This window comes from Salmo trutta, unplaced genomic scaffold (genome assembly GCF_901001165.1).
Source record: "Salmo trutta unplaced genomic scaffold, fSalTru1.1, whole genome shotgun sequence".
Taxonomy (NCBI): domain Eukaryota; kingdom Metazoa; phylum Chordata; class Actinopteri; order Salmoniformes; family Salmonidae; genus Salmo; species Salmo trutta.
Window position 1 is genome coordinate 1,252,860 of NW_021823319.1, and position 19,765 is coordinate 1,272,624.

The window sequence follows — 19,765 nt, forward strand, 5'->3', positions numbered from 1 at the left end:
TAGGTCAGCCTGGCAGTCCAGCCTGCTCCATTCAGTAGGTCAGCCTGGCAGTCCAGCCTGCTCCATTCAGTAGGTCAGCCTGGCAGTCCAGCCTGCTCCATTCAGTAGATCAGCCTGGCAGTCCAGCCTGCTCTCCCTCTGTATCTCTCTCTCTTTCACACACGGCAGCTCTAACAAGGCTCTGTCCCATATAATTACTTTTTTTATTGTAGTCAATATATTTCTATGGTCTGTGCCTTGTCCCGTCTGTCCAGATCTCCTCAGGTCAGATGTCCACCTTAGAGGATCAGGTCAAGGCCCAGTGGACAGTCTCCATAGTCACAGCCTTACAGGTCCAGGGTCAGAGGCCTGGTGTCACCGTTGAAGTAATGACCTTTAACCTTCAACTTGTTGTGCTATTAGTTACAGGTGACTGAGCTAGCCTCTTATAGATGGGCTGGGTCTATCAATGGGTAGAGAGAGGGAAATTCAGAGAGGGAAATTCAGAAACTCTTGGAGGAAAATGGAATTAAATAAAATAAACATCTTTATTGTTAAACGTAGTCTCCCTTTTTAGCTCAGTAAAGCAAAGAGCACAAACTCCCATGACTCCCTGGACAGCAGTGGCAATAGTTACTGAGTCGACTATCCCGGTTCAATAAATACATAGTTACTGAGTCGACTATCCCGGTTCAATAAATACATAGCTACTGAGTCGACTATCCCGGTTCAATAAATACATAGCTACTGAGTCGACTATCCCGGTTCAATAAATACATAGTTACTGAGTCGACTATCCCGGTTCAATAAATACATAGTTACTGAGTCGACTATCCCGGTTCAATAAATACATAGTTACTGAGTCGACTATCCCGGTTCAATAAATACATAGTTACTGAGTCGACTATCCCGGTTCAATAAATACATAGTTACTGAGTCGACTATCCCGGTTCAATAAATACATAGTTACTGAGTCGACTATCCCGGTTCAATAAATACATAGCTACTGAGTCGACTATCCCGGTTCAATAAATACATAGCTACTGAGTCGACTATCCCGGTTCAATAAATACATACTTACTGAGTCGACTATCCCGGTTCAATAAATACATACTTACTGAGTCGACTATCCCGGTTCAATAAATACATAGTTACTGAGTCGACTATCCCGGTTCAATAAATACATAGTTACTGAGTCGACTATCCCGGTTCAATAAATACATAGTTACTGAGTCGACTATCCCGGTTCAATAAATACATAGTTACTGAGTCGACTATCCCGGTTCAATAAATACATAGTTACTGAGTCGACTATCCCGGTTCAATAAATACATAGTTACTGAGTCGACTATCCCAGTTCAATAAATACATAGTTACTGAGCCCGACTATCCTGGTTCAAGAAATACAATGAAACAGGGATAGGTATAGTTGTAAATCCGGTTAAATCAGCTCATTTAAACAGCCATTACAAAGAGACAGTCACAACAGGATGCATGTATAATTTGATGGGTTCACTGCACTCAGCTCAATATCCTGTACGATTTCCCCCTTTAAAACAGAACCCTCATTGATCTGCAGCCGTCCCTATGGAATTCCAGCCTGGATCGGGTTACCTTGTTACCTGGTTGGTTGCACCGTGTTCCTGTGTTCTGGTCTCCACCACATCCCCCTTTCCCCTCCCAACTGTGTGTGGAACATCACATCATCTCCTCCCAACGGGCTACCACACTACTGGTGCTAACAGACCCCCTCCATTGTCTACCTGTGGCCAGCCTTCCATTCATCCGTTCCTAATCCCTGCCCATCTGTCATGGTTCAGACATCACTCAGGCTACGCTGTTGAAGGGCTAGGATCCTCCATGGTTCAGACATCACACAGGCTACGCTGTTGAAGGGCTAGGATCCTCCATGGTTCAGACATCACTCAGGCTACGCTGTTGAAGGGCTAGGATCCTCCATGGTTCAGACATCACTCAGGCTACGCTGTTGAAGGGCTAGGATCCTCCATGGTTCAGACATCACTCAGGCTACGCTGTTGAAGGGCTAGGATCCTCCATGGTTCGCAGGCTACGCTGTTGAAGGGCTAGGATCCTCCATGGTTCGCAGGCTACGCTGTTGAAGGGCTAGGATCCTCCATGGTTCAGACATCACACAGGCTACGCTGTTGAAGGGCTAGGATCCTCCATGGTTCAGACATCACTCAGGCTACGCTGTTGAAGGGCTAGGATCCTCCATGGTTCGCAGGCTACGCTGTTGAAGGCTAGGATCCTCCATGGTTCAGACATCACGCAGGCTACGCTGTTGAAGGGCTAGGATCCTCCATGGTTCAGACATCACTCAGGCTACACTGTTGAAGGGCTAGGATCCTCCATGGTTCAGACATCACTCAGGCTACGCTGTTGAAGGCTAGGATCCTCCATGGTTCAGACATCACTCAGGCTACGCTGTTGAAGGGCTAGGATCCTCCATGGTTCAGACATCACTCAGGCTACGCTGTTGAAGGGCTAGGATCCTCCATGGTTCAGACATCACTCAGGCTACGCTGTTGAAGGGCTAGGATCCTCCATGGTTCAGACATCACTCAGGCTACGCTGTTGAAGGGCTAGGATCCTCCATGGTTCAGACATCATGCAGGCTACTCTGTTGAAGGGTAGGGAATAAAGGACTACTGCTGATGGATAAATATCCACTATCTCCCCAAAAATACTTTGATTAAACCTTGTGGCAAAGTAGTGACAGATGATGTCACGGAAAGTAGTGACAGATGATGTCACGGAAAGTAGTGACAGATGATGTCACGGAAAGTAGTGACAGATGACGTCACGGAAAGTAGTGACAGATGACATGTAAAGTACTGATGGGCCTCAGGATCTCGCCACAGTATCCCTGTGCATTCAAATTGCCATCAATATAATGCAATTGTGTTCGTTGTCCGTAGCTTATGCCTGCCCATACCATAACCCCACCATGGGGCCCATACCATATCCCCACCTCCACCATGGGGCCCATACCATAACCCCACCTCCACCATGGGGCCCATACCATATCCCCACCTCCACCATGGGGCCCATACCATATCCCCACCTCCACCATGGGGCCCATACCATAACCCCACCTCCACCATGGGGCCCATACCATAACCCCACCTCCACCATGGGGCCCATACCATAACCCCACCTCCACCATGGGGCCCATACCATAACCCCACCTCCACCATGGGGCCCATACCATAACCCCACCTCCACCATGGGGCCCATACCATAACCCCACCTCCACCATGGGGCCCATACCATAACCCCACCTCCACCATGGGGCCCATACCATAACCCCACCTCCACCATGGGGCCCATACCATAACCCCACCTCCACCATGGGGCCCATACCATAACCCCCCATGGCCCATAACCCACCTCCACCATGGGGCCCATACCATAACCCCACCTCCACCATGGGGCACTCTGTTCACAACGTTGACATCAGCAAACCGCTCACCCACATGACTGCCATCTGCCTGGCATAACTGAAACCGGGATTCATCCATGAAGAGCACACTTCTCCAGCATGCCAGGTGAACATTTGGCCTCAAAAAGTTGGTTACGGCGCCAGACTGCAGTCAGTTCAAGACCCTGGTGAGGATGACGAGCACGCAGATGAGCTTCCCTGAGACGGTTTCTGACAGGTTGTGCAGAAATTCTTCAGTTCTGCGAACCCCCAGTTTCACCAGCTGTCCGGGTAGCTGGTCTCAGACGATCCCGCAGGTGAAGAAGCCGGATGTGGAGGTCCTAGGCTGGCGTGGTTACACGTGGTCTGGGAGGCCAAATTCTAAAATGACATTGGGAGGCAGCTTATAGTCGAGAAATTAACATTAAATTCTCTGGCAACAACTCTGGAGATCATTCCTGCAGTCAGCATGCCAATTCCACGCTCCCTAAACTTGAGGCATCTGTGGCATTATGTTTTGTGACAAAACTACACATTTTAGTGGCATTTTATTGTCCCCAGCACAAGGTGCACCTTCGTAATGATCACACCGTTTAATCAGCTTCTTGATATGCCACACGTGTCAGGTGGATGGATTATCTTGGCAAAGGAGAAATGCTCACTAACGGACGTAAACAAATTTGTGCAGAACATTTGAGAGAAATAAGCTTTTTTTGTGCATCTGGAACATTTCTGCGATCTTTCATTTCAGCTCATGAAACATGGGACCAACACTTTACATGTTGCGTTTTATATTTTTTGTTCAGTGTAGTTGTGATGAGTGCAGAGAGATGTGCATGTACCGAGAGAGACTTCAGGATACACAACAAGTACACTATCAAGATTAGATTTTTGACACCATTTTATTTTTAAAAACATCAAGTAGTACAAACATTTGAATAGCTCATTTAATAAATCACTAAAGATTTCTATTAAAAAAAAGAAATTATATAAATAGTAAAATAAGCATGCAGAGTATGGCTTAATTATGCCTTTGAATACAAATGGTATAGTTGCTTGTAGTATTGTCAAGACTTGTTTTAAAACGTTCAGTATAATCTGTAAACCTACTGTAGTCTACTTTTAGAGTCCCACAGCAGGCCTACTGGCTTTGTAAAACTAGTTGGAGCATCGGTCTCAAAAAGTTACATTTTCCTGAGAACAAACCATTGAGTCGGCTGAGTAGGAGAGCACATATCAAGTCCAACGACACATTCAGAACATAAGACATGGCTATAGTTACATAAACACAATACATCCATTTTGAATGCACACCCATAGGTATAAAACAACACACAAACCAATGAACAATGTCTTGGAAAAATGGCTGCCCCAAGGCAACCACGGTTTCACTGAGAATAGAGAGTAGGTATTATATATACACACACGCGGGGTAGTGCTGCTCAGTGCTTCCACACCCAACAAACATCCCAACCCCCAGGCACATGTAGAAAAACAGACCTTTGGGAAAGTGAGGAGCTTGAGTTGAGTCTAGTGTCGTTTCAGGTAGAGAGATGCTAGTCAGCGAGATGCCACAGAGATTCCCCTCTCCTGAATTAGCTCAAGGCACTGATATCCTGGTAGAAATAACTTCATTTAGGCCCAATACCAGACACAGTAAATACAATTGCTAGCTGTTAGCAAAGCAGTGGAGTGACAGGTAGTGCTACTGATGAGAAGTAACACTAAAAGCTAGAAATTAAGTGGTACTGGGCAGCCTGGTTGAACCAGACCTGGGGTCAAATACTATTTGCAATCTTTCAAATACTTCAAGAGTTTGCTTAAGCCTGCCTGGAGTGCCAGGTTTGTACTTTTGGGACTTTTCTATTGAAACAAGGCAAGCTCAATAAAAGCACAGCTAAATTACTGAAAATGATTTTAAAAATACTATTTGAACCCAGGTTTGGTCTGAACACGTGAGGTCTTGGAAGATCCTCTTGCCAGAGAGAAGACGGTATTAATAAGAAAAAAACGTACAGAAACTCAGGAAAAACAGACCTTATCACACGCCATCCAACCAATACAGCCAGTAATACAGGTAACTTCCCCAGCCCTCGTTAACACTAGGGGCCAGCCGGTAATACAGGCAACACTAGGGGCCAGCCAGTAATACAGGTACCTTCCCCAGCCCTCATCAACACTAGGAGCCAGCCAGTAATACAGGTAACTTCCCCAGCCCTCATCAACACTAGGGGCCAGCCGGTAATACAGGCAACACTAGGGGCCAGCCAGTAATACAGGTACCTTCCCCAGCCCTCATCAACACTAGGAGCCAGCCAGTAATACAGGTAACTTCCCCAGCCCTCATTAACACTAAGGGCCAGCCAGTAATATAGGTAAAGTCCCCAGCCAGCAATACAGGTAATGTCCCCAGCCAGCAACACAGGTAATGTCCCCAGCCCTCGTTAACACTAGGGGCCAGCCAGTAATACAGGTAACTTCCCCAGCCCTCATTAACACTAGGGGCCAGCCAGTAATACAGGTACCTTCCCCAGCCCTCGTTAACACTAAGGGGCCAGCGGTTTTTAACTGTAACAATTAGCACGTTAGGTAGACACTCCGCAGCTGAACCATGTAGTGGTGACACAATCAAACCGACAGACATAACGGCTAGTTAATGTCTACGTTAGTGGCAGGGGCCAAACACTAGAATTATCATTCAAAAACAACAGGAAGTTAATCAGGCTAATTGTTCTGAACCATCTTCATTAACATAATATTGTCGTTGAGTATGACAGGCCACTGCGGATGGAACAAGTCGAGTCGGTTTGCGAACGGGAGAGTTTACATTAGGCTAAGTGCTGATTATGAAACAGATTTTCAGCATAACAATGGTTTGATTTACATGGTGACAAGTGTAGCTGTGGTTAAGGGACGTTTGGTAGCCTGCAGGATGCTGTGGTTAAGGGATGTTTGGTAGCCTGCAGGATGCTGTGTAGCTGTGGTTAAGGGACGTTTGGTAGCCTGCTGTGTAGCTGTGGTTAAGGGACGTTTGGTAGCCTGCTGTGTAGCTGTGGTTAAGGGACATTTGGTAGCCTGCAGGATGCTATGTAGCACAACTAAGTGATCTATGTGATTAAAAAAAAGCTACTCTTATAACTAAAAATAGCAGATATATATATATATATATTTTTTTTTCATTGTTGTGTGATAGCTAGTATAGAAGGTCGTCACTGAAGCCTCACTACAGGGTCCTTCAGTTATCAACAATCCCCTTGACTCCTTTTGCCCTTCTGGTCTTAAAGGGCCAAAAATAATGAGTTGGGTAAATTAGTTTAAATAGTGACTGATTCAGCAGATACCCAACCTGGTAGTTTAGAAAACAGCACACACACACCTAAAACCTGCAGACTGTGGAGAAGAGGCTAGTTTCTCATGCAGATCCACCGTCTGCGATGTATCCCAAAAAATGGTACCCTATTCCATATACCAGCGCACTAAAAACTAGTGAACTATATAGGGTACCTGTTGGGCCATAACCAGGGTTAAAAGGTCATATGCTGAGTGTGATGCTTTGGATGGTGTTAGCAGGGATCCTGGCGTCCGTCTCCTCTCCGTTGATCCTGAAGATGACGTGTGTGTTGTAGGGGATGGTGCTGGTGGAGGTCAGGGGCTTTCCCAGCCAGCCTGGAGCTCCACGTCGATACATCTTCACCGTCACCTACAGGGGACGACAGAGGAGGAGATGTGAGATAAGTAGTCACCTTTCGTTTAGGAGAGAAATCTTATTTATTGTATCTTTATTTACATACAAAACACAGTGGTCCTCCACATGTAAAGCTCCCCCATCTAATTTCACAAACTAATACAATTTTCTAAATAACTTTCTTATATAAAAAAAGTTCTGTTTTAAAAAGTTATGGTGGTCAGTCTGGCTTGGAGGTGTTTCTGACCTTCTGGAACCTCTCTCTCTCTCTCTCTCTCTGTGTGTGGGGTCAGTGGGGACTGATCTGAGGTCTATACCTCTACAGACACCTCTGACCTCAAGCTATACTGACAAGCTGATGCTTCCTGTCTGGGGGGGGGGGGGGGGGGGGGAAACTGGCAGGAAGCAGAGGAAAGGAGGAAGCAAAAATCACTGGGCCAGGACTCAGATGGTAGGTCACAGACATTGTGGCTTCAAAAGGCCTTGGTGGAGGAGATCCCATCCACGCACTAAATGCTGCATATGCCGGCTCAATCAGAAAATGACCCGATGCCTATATCCCGCTATCAGATTGAATCAAAGCCCTGTTGTACTGCATACCGTTCACTCTGGCCCCAGTAGATCAGGTGGAGCTGCCAGGGAGAGAAAGGCTTCCAAAGAGAACAGGTTTCCAACCAGAAACAGGCTACCTAGTTCTGTTGAATAACAGAATACTATGCAGCCAGTGTGACAGAGTCCCTCTTTCGTCAGTGAAGAAAGAGAAACGTAGCCATCAGCCTCTATGTAGCGGGGGGGGGAACAGCGTAGCCATCAGCCTCTATGTAGCAGGGGGGGAACAGCGTAGCCATCAGCCTCTATGTAGCAGGGGGGGGGGGGAAACAGCGTAGCCATCAGCCTCTATGTAGCGGGGGGGGGGGGGAAACAGCGTAGCCATCAGCCTCTATGTAGCAGGGGGGGGGGGAAACAGCGTAGCCATCAGCCTCTATGTAGCGGGGGGGGGGGACAGCGTAGCCATCAGCCTCTATGTAGCGGGGGGGGGACAGCGTAGCCATCAGCCTCTATGTAGCGGGGGGGGGGGGACAGCGTAGCCATCAGCCTCTATGTAGCGGGGGGGGGGGGGGGGAACAGCGTAGCCATCAGCCTCTATGTAGCGGGGGGGGGGGGGGGGAAACAGCGTAGCCATCAGCCTCTATGTAGCAGGGGGGGGGGAAACAGCGTAGCCATCAGCCTCTATGTAGCAGGGGGGGGGGGAAACAGCGTAGCCATCAGCCTCTATGTAGCAGGGGGGGGGGAAACAGCGTAGCCATCAGCCTCTATGTAGCGGGGGGGGGGGACAGCGTAGCCATCAGCCTCTATGTAGCGGGGGGGGGGACAGCGTAGCCATCAGCCTCTATGTAGCGGGGGGGGGGACAGCGTAGCCATCAGCCTCTATGTAGCAGGGGGGGGGGGACAGCGTAGCCATCAGCCTCTATGTAGCAGGGGGGGGGGGGACAGCGTAGCCATCAGCCTCTATGTAGCAGGGGGGGGGGGGGACAGCGTAGCCATCAGCCTCTATGTAGCAGGGGGGGGGGGGACAGCGTAGCCATCAGCCTCTATGTAGCAGGGGGGGGGGGGACAGCGTAGCCATCAGCCTCTATGTAGCAGGGGGGGACAGCGTAGCCATCAGCCTCTATGTAGCAGGGGGGGGACAGCGTAGCCATCAGCCTCTATGTAGCAGGGGGGGGGACAGCGTAGCCATCAGCCTCTATGTAGCAGGGGGGGGACAGCGTAGCCATCAGCCTCTATGTAGCGGGGGGGGACAGCGTAGCCATCAGCCTCTATGTAGCGGGGGGGGGACAGCGTAGCCATCAGCCTCTATGTAGCGGGGGGGGGGGGCAGCGTAGCCATCAGCCTCTATGTAGCGGGGGGGGGACAGCGTAGCCACCAGCCTCTATGTAGCGGGGGGGACAGCGTAGCCATCAGCCTCTATGTAGCGGGGGGGGGGGACAGCGTAGCCATCAGCCTCTATGTAGCGGGGGGGGGGACAGCGTAGCCATCAGCCTCTATGTAGCGGGGGGGGGACAGCGTAGCCATCAGCCTCTATGTAGCGGGGGGGGAACAGCGTAGCCATCAGCCTCTATGTAGCGGGGGGGAACAGCGTAGCCATCAGCCTCTATGTAGCGGGGGGGAACAGCGTAGCCATCAGCCTCTATGTAGCGGGGGGGAACAGCGTAGCCATCAGCCTCTATGTAGCGGGGGGGAACAGCGTAGCCATCAGCCTCTATGTAGTGGGGGGGGGTGGAACAGCGTAGCCATCAGCCTCTATGTAGTGGGGGGGGGGGGAACAGCGTAGCCATCAGCCTCTATGTAGTGGGGGGGGGGGAACAGCGTAGCCATCAGCCTCTATGTAGTGGGGGGGAACAGCGTAGCCATCAGCCTCTATGTAGACGGGGGGGGGGGGGGAACAGCGTAGCCATCAGCCTCTATGTAGACGGGGGGGGGGGACAGCGTAGCCATCAGCCTCTATGTAGACGGGGGGGGGGGGGGAACAGCGTAGCCATCAGCCTCTATGTAGACGGGGGGGGGGGACCGCGTAGCCATCAGCCTCTATGTAGACGGGGGGCGGGGGGGGAAACAGCGTAGCCATCAGCCTCTGTAGACGGGGGGGGGGGGGGGAACAGCGTAGCCATCAGCCTCTATGTAGCGGGGGGGAACAGCGTAGCCATCAGCCTCTATGTAGCGGGGGGGAACAGCATAGCCATCAGCCTCTATGTAGCGGGGGGGAACAGCATAGCCATCAGCCTATATGTAGACAGGGGGGGGACAGGGAACAGTGTAGCCATCAGCCTATATGTAGACAGGGGGGGGGTGAACAGCGTAGCCATCAGCCTATATGTAGCAGGAGGAACAGTGTAGCCATCAGCCTATATGTAGCGGGGGGGGGGGGGGGGGAACGCAGCCATCAGCATATTTGTGCATGTGATGTGTATATATCCCCCCCCTATTAGAGCTGCCCCGGTCAACGGTAAGTGCTGTTATTGTGAAGTGGAAACGTCTAGGAGCAACAACGGCTCAGCCACAAAGTGGTAGGCCACAAAAGCTCACAGAACCACTGAGTGTTGAAGCATGTAGCAAATCATTATGATTCACCCATCATCTACCTACCACGTCTCCTAGTGGGCCAGCTATCATCTACCTGTCATTTATCACGTCTTGAAGTTCTAGTCCCTACATTCATTGGACTTAATACACTTCTGATCCCCTATTCATGCTTCGTCTGAGTGACAACAGATGTCTTAACAAGATCTAGTTGTTCAGGTAACAGGAAGAACATCCTGTTCAAAAGAACACTGTGTACATTTCATATATTTTTGTCTCCATTTACAGAGGGATGGAAGTACGGGGGCCTGTATTAAAACACTCCCCTTCTCACAGTTGTATTTTCTCTAGCTTAAAGCCCACCGTACTGTAGAACATTTAAATTATTATTTAGTCTCCATGCTCTTTCATGTCTAGGTAGTCCATCCATAAAAATGGTTTTGGGGGGGGGGGGGGAGCCTTTTAGGTTAAAATGGCAGAGACAGTAGGAGTCTCAATGTATCGGTCCTTGTCCATGGGTGGGAGTCATTGTGGACGCCCACTAAGGTATTTTATTACTGAGAGCATCAAAAAAAAGAAAAAAAAAGACAGATAAGCATTGTTGTCCATCAGGAGGTGGGAAAATACCCTGTATGTGAGATTTAGGGTGAGGGCCTAAAAACGGCACTCCATTCCCTATGGTTCTTGGTCGAAAGTAGTGCACTGATTAGAGAATAGAGTGCCATGTAGGACAAAGCCTTAGTTCTTTTGTCTGCGATTGAACATGATCATTGTAATAGTAGAGGTGTGCCCTAAATCACACCCTATAGAGGTTGATGGATCAGGAGACTGGTAGAGGACATCGTGCTACCACCCCCTTGATGACCCTCCATTGGGTCAAATGTTTTGGGGAGCCTTCCACAAGCTTCCCAGAATGAGTTGGGTGAATTCTGGCCCATTCCTCCTGACAGAGCTGGTGTAACTGAGTCAGGTTTGTGGGCCTCCTTGCTCACACACGCTTTTTCAGTTCTGCCCACATATTTTCTATATGATTGAGCGCAGGGCTTTGTGATGCCCACTCCAATACCTTGACTGTGTTGTCCTTAAGCCATTTTGCCACAACTTTGGAAGTATGCTTGGGGTCATTGTCCATTTGGAAGACCCATTTGCAACCAAGCTTTAACATCCTGACTGATGTCTTGAGATGTTGCTTCAATATATCCATATAATTTTCTTCATGATGCCATCTATTTTGTGAAGTGCACCAGTCCCTCCTGCAGCAAAGCACCCCCACAACATGATGCTGCCACCCCCGTGCTTCACGGTTGGGATGGTGTTCTTCGGCTTGCAAGTCTCCCCCTTTTTCCTCCAAACATAACAATGGTCATTATGGCCAAATAGTTATATTTTTGTTTCATCAGACCAGAGGACATTTCTCCAAAAAGTCGATCTTTGTCCCCATGTGCAGTTGCAAACCGTAGTCTGGTTTTTTTATGGCAGTTTTGGAGCAGTGGCTTCTTCCTTGCTGAACGGCCTTTCAGGTTATGTCGATATAGGACTCGTTTTACTGTGGATAGAGAATTTTGTACCCGTTTCCTCCAGCATCTTCACAAGGTCATTTGCTGTTGTTCTGGGATTGATTGGCCTGCTGGCCCCCCTGCCTTTGAGGAAGCACAGTTCCCGCTCAGGATAAAGTAATCCTTTTACCCCCCCCCAAAAGATTTAGATGCACTATTGTAAAGTGGTTGTTCCACTGGATATCATAAGGTGAATGCACCAATTTGTAAGTCGCTCTGGATAAGAGCGTCTGCTAAATGACTTAAATGTACCGCTCCTTCCTGAGCGGTATGATGGCTGCATGGTCCCACGGTGTTTATACTTGCGTACTATTGTTTGTACAGAGGAATGTGGTACATTCAGGCGTTTGAAAATTTCTCCCAAGGATGAACCAGACTTGGGGAGGTCTACAATTTTTTCCCCCCTGAGGTCTTGGCTGATTTCTTTGATTTTCCCATGATGTTAAGCAACGAGGGACTGAGTTTGAAGGTAGGCCTTGAAATACAGCCACAGGTACACCTCCAATTAACTCAAATGATGTCAATTAGCCTATCAGAAGCTTCTAAAGCCATGACATAATTTTCTGGAATGTTCCAAGCTGTTTAAAGGCACAGTCTACATACACCAAGTTAACTTCTGACCCACTGGAATTGTGACAGTGAATTATAAGTGTCAACAATTGTTGGAAAAAATGACTTGTGTCATGCACAAAGTAGATGTCCTAACCGACTTGCCAAAACTATAGTTTGTTAACAACAAATGTGTGGAGTGGTTGAAAAATGAGTTTTAAAATGTCTCCAATCTAAGTGTATGTAAACTTCCAACTTCACACACACAGTATATATATATATATATATATATATATGTTATCTTTTCAACTATAGAGACACTGCATCTGTTATCTTTAAAACTACCTCACTCTGATCAATGAAATATAATTAATTATATTTCTGTCTGTGAATCCCCCCCCAGAACTGTGAGAAGACCTGTCTGTGTATAATATTGAATAATGTTTATAAATCCCAGCCCGGCCCCCCAGACCTGATCTCGCCTACTACATTACTGTCAATCCAATGTCTAGCATGACAGTTCTATAAAGAGTTGGCAAGAGAGCAGGAACAGACAGGCACCCAGGCTACATTATAATCCCCCCCCCCAGGCTACATTATAATCCCCCCCCCCAGGCTACATTATAATCCCCCCCCCCAGGCTACATTATAATCCCCCCCCCCCAGGCTACATTATAATCCCCCCCCCCCAGGCTACATTATAATCCCCCCCCCCCCAGGCTACATTATAATCCCCCCCAGGCTACCTGAACCCTAGTCCACTCACAACTTTGTCCCAGTTGTATTAATATCCATACTAGCACAGTGTACAGCTAGATTACACAGTGATAGGTAAAGGGGCTCCGGAACGGTGCAGTGGTCTAAGGCACTGCATCTGTGCTAGAGGCGTCACTACAGACCCTGGTTTGATTCCAGGCTGTATTACAACCGGCCGTGATTGTGCACCGCCCTATGGGACACCCAATCGGCCCAGCGTCATCCGGGTTAGGGTTTGGCCAGGGTAGGCCGTCATTGTAAATAAGAATTTGTTCTTTAACTGCCTAGTTAAATTTAAAAAAAATAAAAAAAGGTTCGATATGGTACAACTCTTTCTCCCTCTGATTTGGTCTCTGTCTAGAGTTACAGGTTTAACCATCAGAGAAGACCTCAGGGGTTTGTAACTGGTCCAGGCACGGAGAGGGGAGATGAGAGGCCTGTGTGTGAGCCTCCACTGAGAGCACAGAGCCCTGAGGGTGAAGGGTGGGGGAGTGGAGGGAGTCACACTAAAGAACTAACCATCTCCTCCCTCACCTTATTTTCTGTCAGGATGACTTCATCCAGCCCTCAAGTCCCTCACATTTCAACAAGACAACTCCTTTTCTCTGTTCGTTTTATTTACTGTCTGGTATGTCACAAGTCCCACCGTCGGTTCACCCCCTTTTCAGAGCTGACCACAGACGGCTCACTTTCCTTTTGAGGGGGAAAGGACTTCTGTTGTAAAATGTCTGTCAGTGAACCATCTTCTCTGAATGGAGACTGGTGTCCCTGTGGTCTACCTGTAGGATTCTAGAATCTCCTGTCCCTGTGGTCTACCTGTAGGATTCTAGAATCTCCTGTCCCTGTGGTCTACCTGTAGGATTCTAGAATCTCCTGTCCCTGTGGTCTACCTGTAGGATTCTAGAATCTCCTGTCCCTGTGGTCTACCTGTAGGATTCTAGAATCTCCTGTCCCTGTGGTCTACCTGTAGGATTCTAGAATCTCCTAAATCTATATCAGATGACATTTCTGCTGGGTCTTCTACCATACTTCCCCTTCTCTTTGCTGAAGATACCAATTTGATTTAAAAAAAAAATAAAAAAAATAACAATAATTTTGATTCACTAATTAATGAAGCCAACTCAGGTATGGACACATTTTCTGAATGTTCCAAATAAATGAATTATCTAAAAAAATAATATTGATTGATATAAATTAAACTACTCAGTAATCTCCATGTAGCCTAACTCACATAATCAAACATGTTTTTTCTTGTATACGGAGTATATCATGTACAATTAATATGCTGTTTAACTGATTGAACAAACAGTTTTTTGTACTTCTATTAGTGCTTCATATCAGCCCTTTTGGTCTTCCAACCTGAAGTTTATATCTGCACTGTTGTCTTTCACTTTTCTTTTGTGCGAATAAATAAAACCAAGGATCTAGAACGGACCATCACCTGCCTGTAGATACTGGAGTGATGGAGGTAGATACACTACCATTCAAAAGTTTGGGGTCACTTAGAAAATGTCCTTGTTCTTGAAAGAAAAGCAATTTGTGTTCATTAAAGTAATATTAAATTGATCAGCAATACAGTGTAGACATTGTTAATGTTGTAAATGACTTGTAGCTGGAAACAGCTGATTTTTTTAATGGAATATCTACATAGGCGTACAGAGGCCCATTATCAGCAACCATCACTCCTGTGTTACAATGGCACGTTGTGTTTGCTAATCCAAGTTTATCGTTTCAAAAGGCTAATTGATCATTAGAAAACCCTCTTGCAATTATGGTAGCACAGCTGAAAACGGTTGTGCTAATTAAAAAGCATAAATCTGGCCGTCTTTAGACTAGTTGAGTATCTGGAGCATCAGCATTTCAGGGTTCGATTACAGGCTCAAAATGGCCAGAAACAAAGACCTTTCTTCTAAAACTCGTCAGTCCATTCTTGTTCTGAGAAATGAAGGCTATTCCATGTGAGAAAATGCCAAGAAATTGAAGATCTCATACAACGCTGTGTACTACTCCCTTCACAGAACAGCTCAAACTGTCTCTAACCAGAATAGAAAGAGGAGTGGGAGGCCCCGGTGCACAACTGAGCAAGAGGACAAGTACATTAGTGTCAAGTTCGAGAAACAGACGCCTCACAAATCCTCAACTGGCAGCTTCATTAAATAGTACCCACAAACCACCAGTCTCAACGTCAACAGTGAAGAGGTGACTCCGGGATGCTGGCCTTCTAGGCAGAGTTGCAAAGAAAAAGCCATATCTCAAACTGGCCAATAAAAAATAAAATATTAAGATGGGCAAAATAACACACTGGACAGAGGAAGATTGGAAAAAAAGTTATGGACAGACAAATCTAAGTTTGAGGTGTTTGGATCAAAGAACATTCGTGCGACGCAGAAAAAAAATGAAAATATGCTGGAGGAGTGATGTCATCTGTCAAGCATGGTGGAGGCAATGTGATGGTCTGGGGGTGTTTCGGAGGTGGTAAAGTGGGAGAGTGGTTCAGGGTAACAGGGATCTTGAGGAAGGAAGGCTGTCACTCCATTTTGCAACGCCATACCCTGTGGACAGCGCTTAATTGGAGCCAATTTCCTCCTATAACAGGACAATGACCCAAAGCACAGCTCCAAACTACACAAGAACTATTTAGGGAAGAAGCCGTCAGCTGGTATTCTGTCTATAATGGAGTGGCCAGCACAGTCACTGGATCTCAACCCTATTGAGCTGTTGTGGGAGAAAGCTTGACCGTATGGTACGTAAGAAGTGCTCATCAAGCCAATCCAACTTGTGGGAGGTGCTTCAGGTAGGATGGGGGGAAAATCTTAGATTACCACAACAAATTGACCACTAGAATCCAAAGGTCTGCAAGGCTGTAATTGATGCAAATGAAGGATTCTTTGACAAAAGCAAAGTTTGAAGGACACAATTATTTAAATGAAAAATCTTTTTTTTTACAACCTTGACTATATTTCTTATTCATTTTGCAACTCATTTCATGGAAAACAAGGACATTTCTAAGTGACCCCAAACGTTTGAACGGTACTGTATGTAGGGATAAGGTAACTATATACAGGGTCAGTTCAGTACCATATTAACAATGTACAGGGATACTGGAGTGATGGAGGTAGACATGTATAGGGTTAAGGAGATATGTATTGGGGGAAGGAGACAGGGATACTGGAGTGATGGAGGTAGATAGGTATAGGGGGAAGGGGACAGGGATACTGGAGTAATGGAGGTAGATATGTATAGGGGGAAGGGGACAGGGACACTGGAGTGATGGAGGTAGATATGTATAGGGGGAAGGGGACAAGAGGTAGATATGTATAGGGGTAAGGGGACTAGGCATCAGGATATGAGAGTAGCAGCAGTGTAAACGGATGGTCCAACAGGGCTAACAGGACTAGCCGGAAGCCATTAGAGCCCCAGCTAGCACCAATAACCATTTAGCTCCATTCATAACCCAGACCCACTTACTTTATGTCCCTACAACATAAGTGCATTTGCTGTGAGGTTAGAATAGGAATCTCCTCTCTCCCTCTTCAATGGGGTTTGTCTGGTTGTCTGGCATGACTTGACTGAGCTACAATCTATGACTGATTTAATTTAGCCCTTTACAAACATGTCTTAATGTCATTAACCCCCAGAGCATTCACTGACCGCCTCTCTGTGACTCCATTAACTAAAGCAAAATGGAGGTTTAAAAAGAGCATATTGATGCTGAGCATTATTAAAGGCTGATTATCAAGACAACAGACAAAAAATAAAATGGGTCAAAGTGTCTGCTAACTGGTTTATGTGGGATTCAACATAACCATAACAGATGGGAACAGGGTTTTGAATTAGAATCTACGCTGTGTGTCCCACACCGAACCCTATTCCCTATTTAGTGCACTACTTTTGACCCCGGACCCATAGGTAATAGGGTGCCATTTGGGAGCCAGCCATAACCTAGGACTACAGACAGCATAGATAGACAATGGAGAAACAACTGCAGGGATGACATCATCAACTCAGAGCAATAACAGAATGTTACAATACACAGAGTGTTTTAATATCCATGTGAATGTGGCCCCTGGATACAGACCTGTGGCCCCTGGCCAGTGGATACAGACCTGCGGCCCCTGGACAGTGGATACAGACCTGCGGCCCCTGGACAGTGGATACAGACCTGCGGCCCCTGGACAGTGGCTAGGATATGATACAGACCTGCGGCCCCTGGACAGTGGATACAGACCTGCGGCCCCTGGACAGTGGATACAGACCTGCGGCCCCTGGACAGTGTCTAGGATATGATACAGACCTGTGGCCCCTGGCCAGTGGATACAGACCTGCGGCCCCTGGACAGTGGCTAGGATACAGACCAACACACGCCCTTCATTTAGAGCTGAGAACTTATTGTCTGGGTAGAAATACATGGACACTACTTGGAAAAGTAGCCAATACAAGAACTGGTGTGATTTTATATTGCAGGCATTTCATTAGTCTTATTGTACAACCACATCTCTCTCACACACACGGAAACCTAGTTTCATTACAAATGTAACAGGGCGGCAGGTAGCCTAGTGGTTAGAGGCAGGTAGCCCAGTGGTTAGAGGCAGGTAGCCCAGTGGTTAGAGGCAGGTAGCCCAGTGGTTAGAGGCAGGTAGCCCAGTGGTTAGAGGCAGGTAGCCCAGTGGTTAGAGGCAGGGAGCCTAGTGGTTAGAGGCAGGGAGCCTAGTGGTTAGAGGCAGGGAGCCTAGTGGTTAGAGGCAGGGAGCCTAGTGGTTAGAGGCAGGGAGCCTAGTGGTTAGAGGCAGGGAGCCTAGTGGTTAGAGGCAGGGAGCCCAGTGGTTAGAGGCAGGGAGCCCAGTGGTTAGAGGCAGGGAGCCCAGTGGTTAGAGGCAGGGAGCCCAGTGGTTAGAGGCAGGGAGCCCAGTGGTTAGAGGCAGGGAGCCTAGTGGTTAGAGGCAGGGAGCCTAGTGGTTAGAGGCAGGGAGCCTAGTGGTTAGAGGCAGGGAGCCTAGTGGTTAGAGCGTTGGACCAGTAACCTGAAAGGTTGCTAGATCAAATCCCCGAGCTGACAAGGTAAATATCTGTCGTTCTGCCCCTGAACAAGGCAGTTAACCCCACTGTTCCCCAGTAGGCCGTCATTGTAAATAAGAATTTGTTCTTAACTGACTTGCCTAGTTAAAAAGGTAGAGAATTGAAGGTTATTTTTTTTTTTTTTTTTAAACATGTATTAAAATATATTAATAGTCAATTCTGATGAAAACTGTAGACGTCCTCATCTAACCATTGTGTTAAATATAAAACATGGATTTCCACATGTTAATGTTCAACCCAATGAACGAAAAGAGGGCTTGAGAACGACGGCATCGTACCACAAGGAGGAGGAGGAGGAGGAGGATGGCCTGAATACACAGTAGACAGATGAATACATCCACTAGGCCTATTGAGTTGTATCTTCATACAGACGGACATGGGATCTCTCCACCATACTCTTCACTGCGGCTTGGAGCTCAGCAGAGATAATAGGACAGAGTTTAATTAGCCACCGTTACATAAAAAAAAGGTACCGTTCATCACTGGTCTGGTGCTCTGTGAGTGGGTATAGTGCCGGCGTACTACACTGCTATAGTGTAGTACGGACACCTGGGATTTTGCCGCACTTGTCTCTTGTGTAATTGCATAGCTCAGAGGACTCCTACACACTCTGCAGCAAGGGGGTTTTTATACACACACTGGAGATAATTATCTCAAATCGCTGGCTTTCTTTGAAGAGCTATATTCCAATTATGAAAAAAAAAAAAGTATAAAATCTGAAAACGATGGTAATTTCCACCACAATTTTTTTCATCTGTTGAAAAATGCTTTGTGTTTTATTACTGGACAAAAACACATTCTTCAGAAAACTTTTCCAAATTAGGAAAGTGCAGAAAATTGGGCTGCTATCAAAACTTAATACAGAAGACAACCTGAGGTAACCGCCACAGTGGGGCAGCTGCAATCTCCATGACCCCGGCCGAGTCTACGTCCCCGGCCACGACCCCGGCCGAGTCTACGTCCCCGGCCATGACCCCGGCCGAGTCTACGTCCCCGGCCATGACCCCGGCCGAGTCTACGGCACCGGTTTATGACCCCGGCCGAGTCTACGGCACCGGTTTATGACCCCGGCCGAGTCTACGGCACCGGTTTATGACAGAGCTCTGTTTCTCTGGTCTGCAGCTCCCTGAGCCAAAGTCTCCCCTTGGGATGCTCATGATGGGAGAATACAGTAGAACCTGGCCAATGGAAAGACAGCGAGGAGTAGGTAGGCGATGTCTTCTGTGAAGAACAAACTCAAGTGCAAGGTCAGGATATGTGGTCGTCCCACCTAGCTATCTGAATATACTAACTACTGTAATATGTGGTCGTCCACCTAGCTATCTGAATATACTAACTACTGTAATGTGTGGTCGTCCACCTAGCTATCTGAATATACTAACTACTGTAATATGTGGTCGTCCACCTAGCTATCTGAATATACTAACTACTGTAATGTGTGGTCGTCCACCTAGCTATCTGAATATACTAACTACTGTAATATGTGGTCGTCCACCTAGCTATCTGAATATACTAACTACTGTAATGTGTGGTCGTCCACCTAGCTATCTGAATATACTAACTACTGTAATATGTGGTCGTCCACCTAGCTATCTGAATATACTAACTACTGTAATGTGTGGTCGTCCACCTAGCTATCTGAAT

At 47.3% G+C, this 19,765-nt stretch overlaps 1 protein-coding gene across 2 annotated transcripts in view; it reads right to left on the reverse strand.

Moving 5' to 3' along the window:
* Positions 1 to 6,589: 6,589 nt before the first annotated feature.
* Positions 6,590 to 19,765, reverse strand: part of LOC115190118 (uncharacterized) — a 34,969-nt gene continuing 21,793 nt past the window's right edge. For both annotated transcript variants that reach the window (XM_029748607.1, XM_029748608.1), the window contains one exon: positions 6,590 to 7,121. In XM_029748607.1, coding sequence (XP_029604467.1) covers positions 6,954 to 7,121 — 168 coding nt within the window. In that variant the 3' untranslated portion in view covers positions 6,590 to 6,953. The remainder of the gene's footprint in view (positions 7,122 to 19,765) is intronic.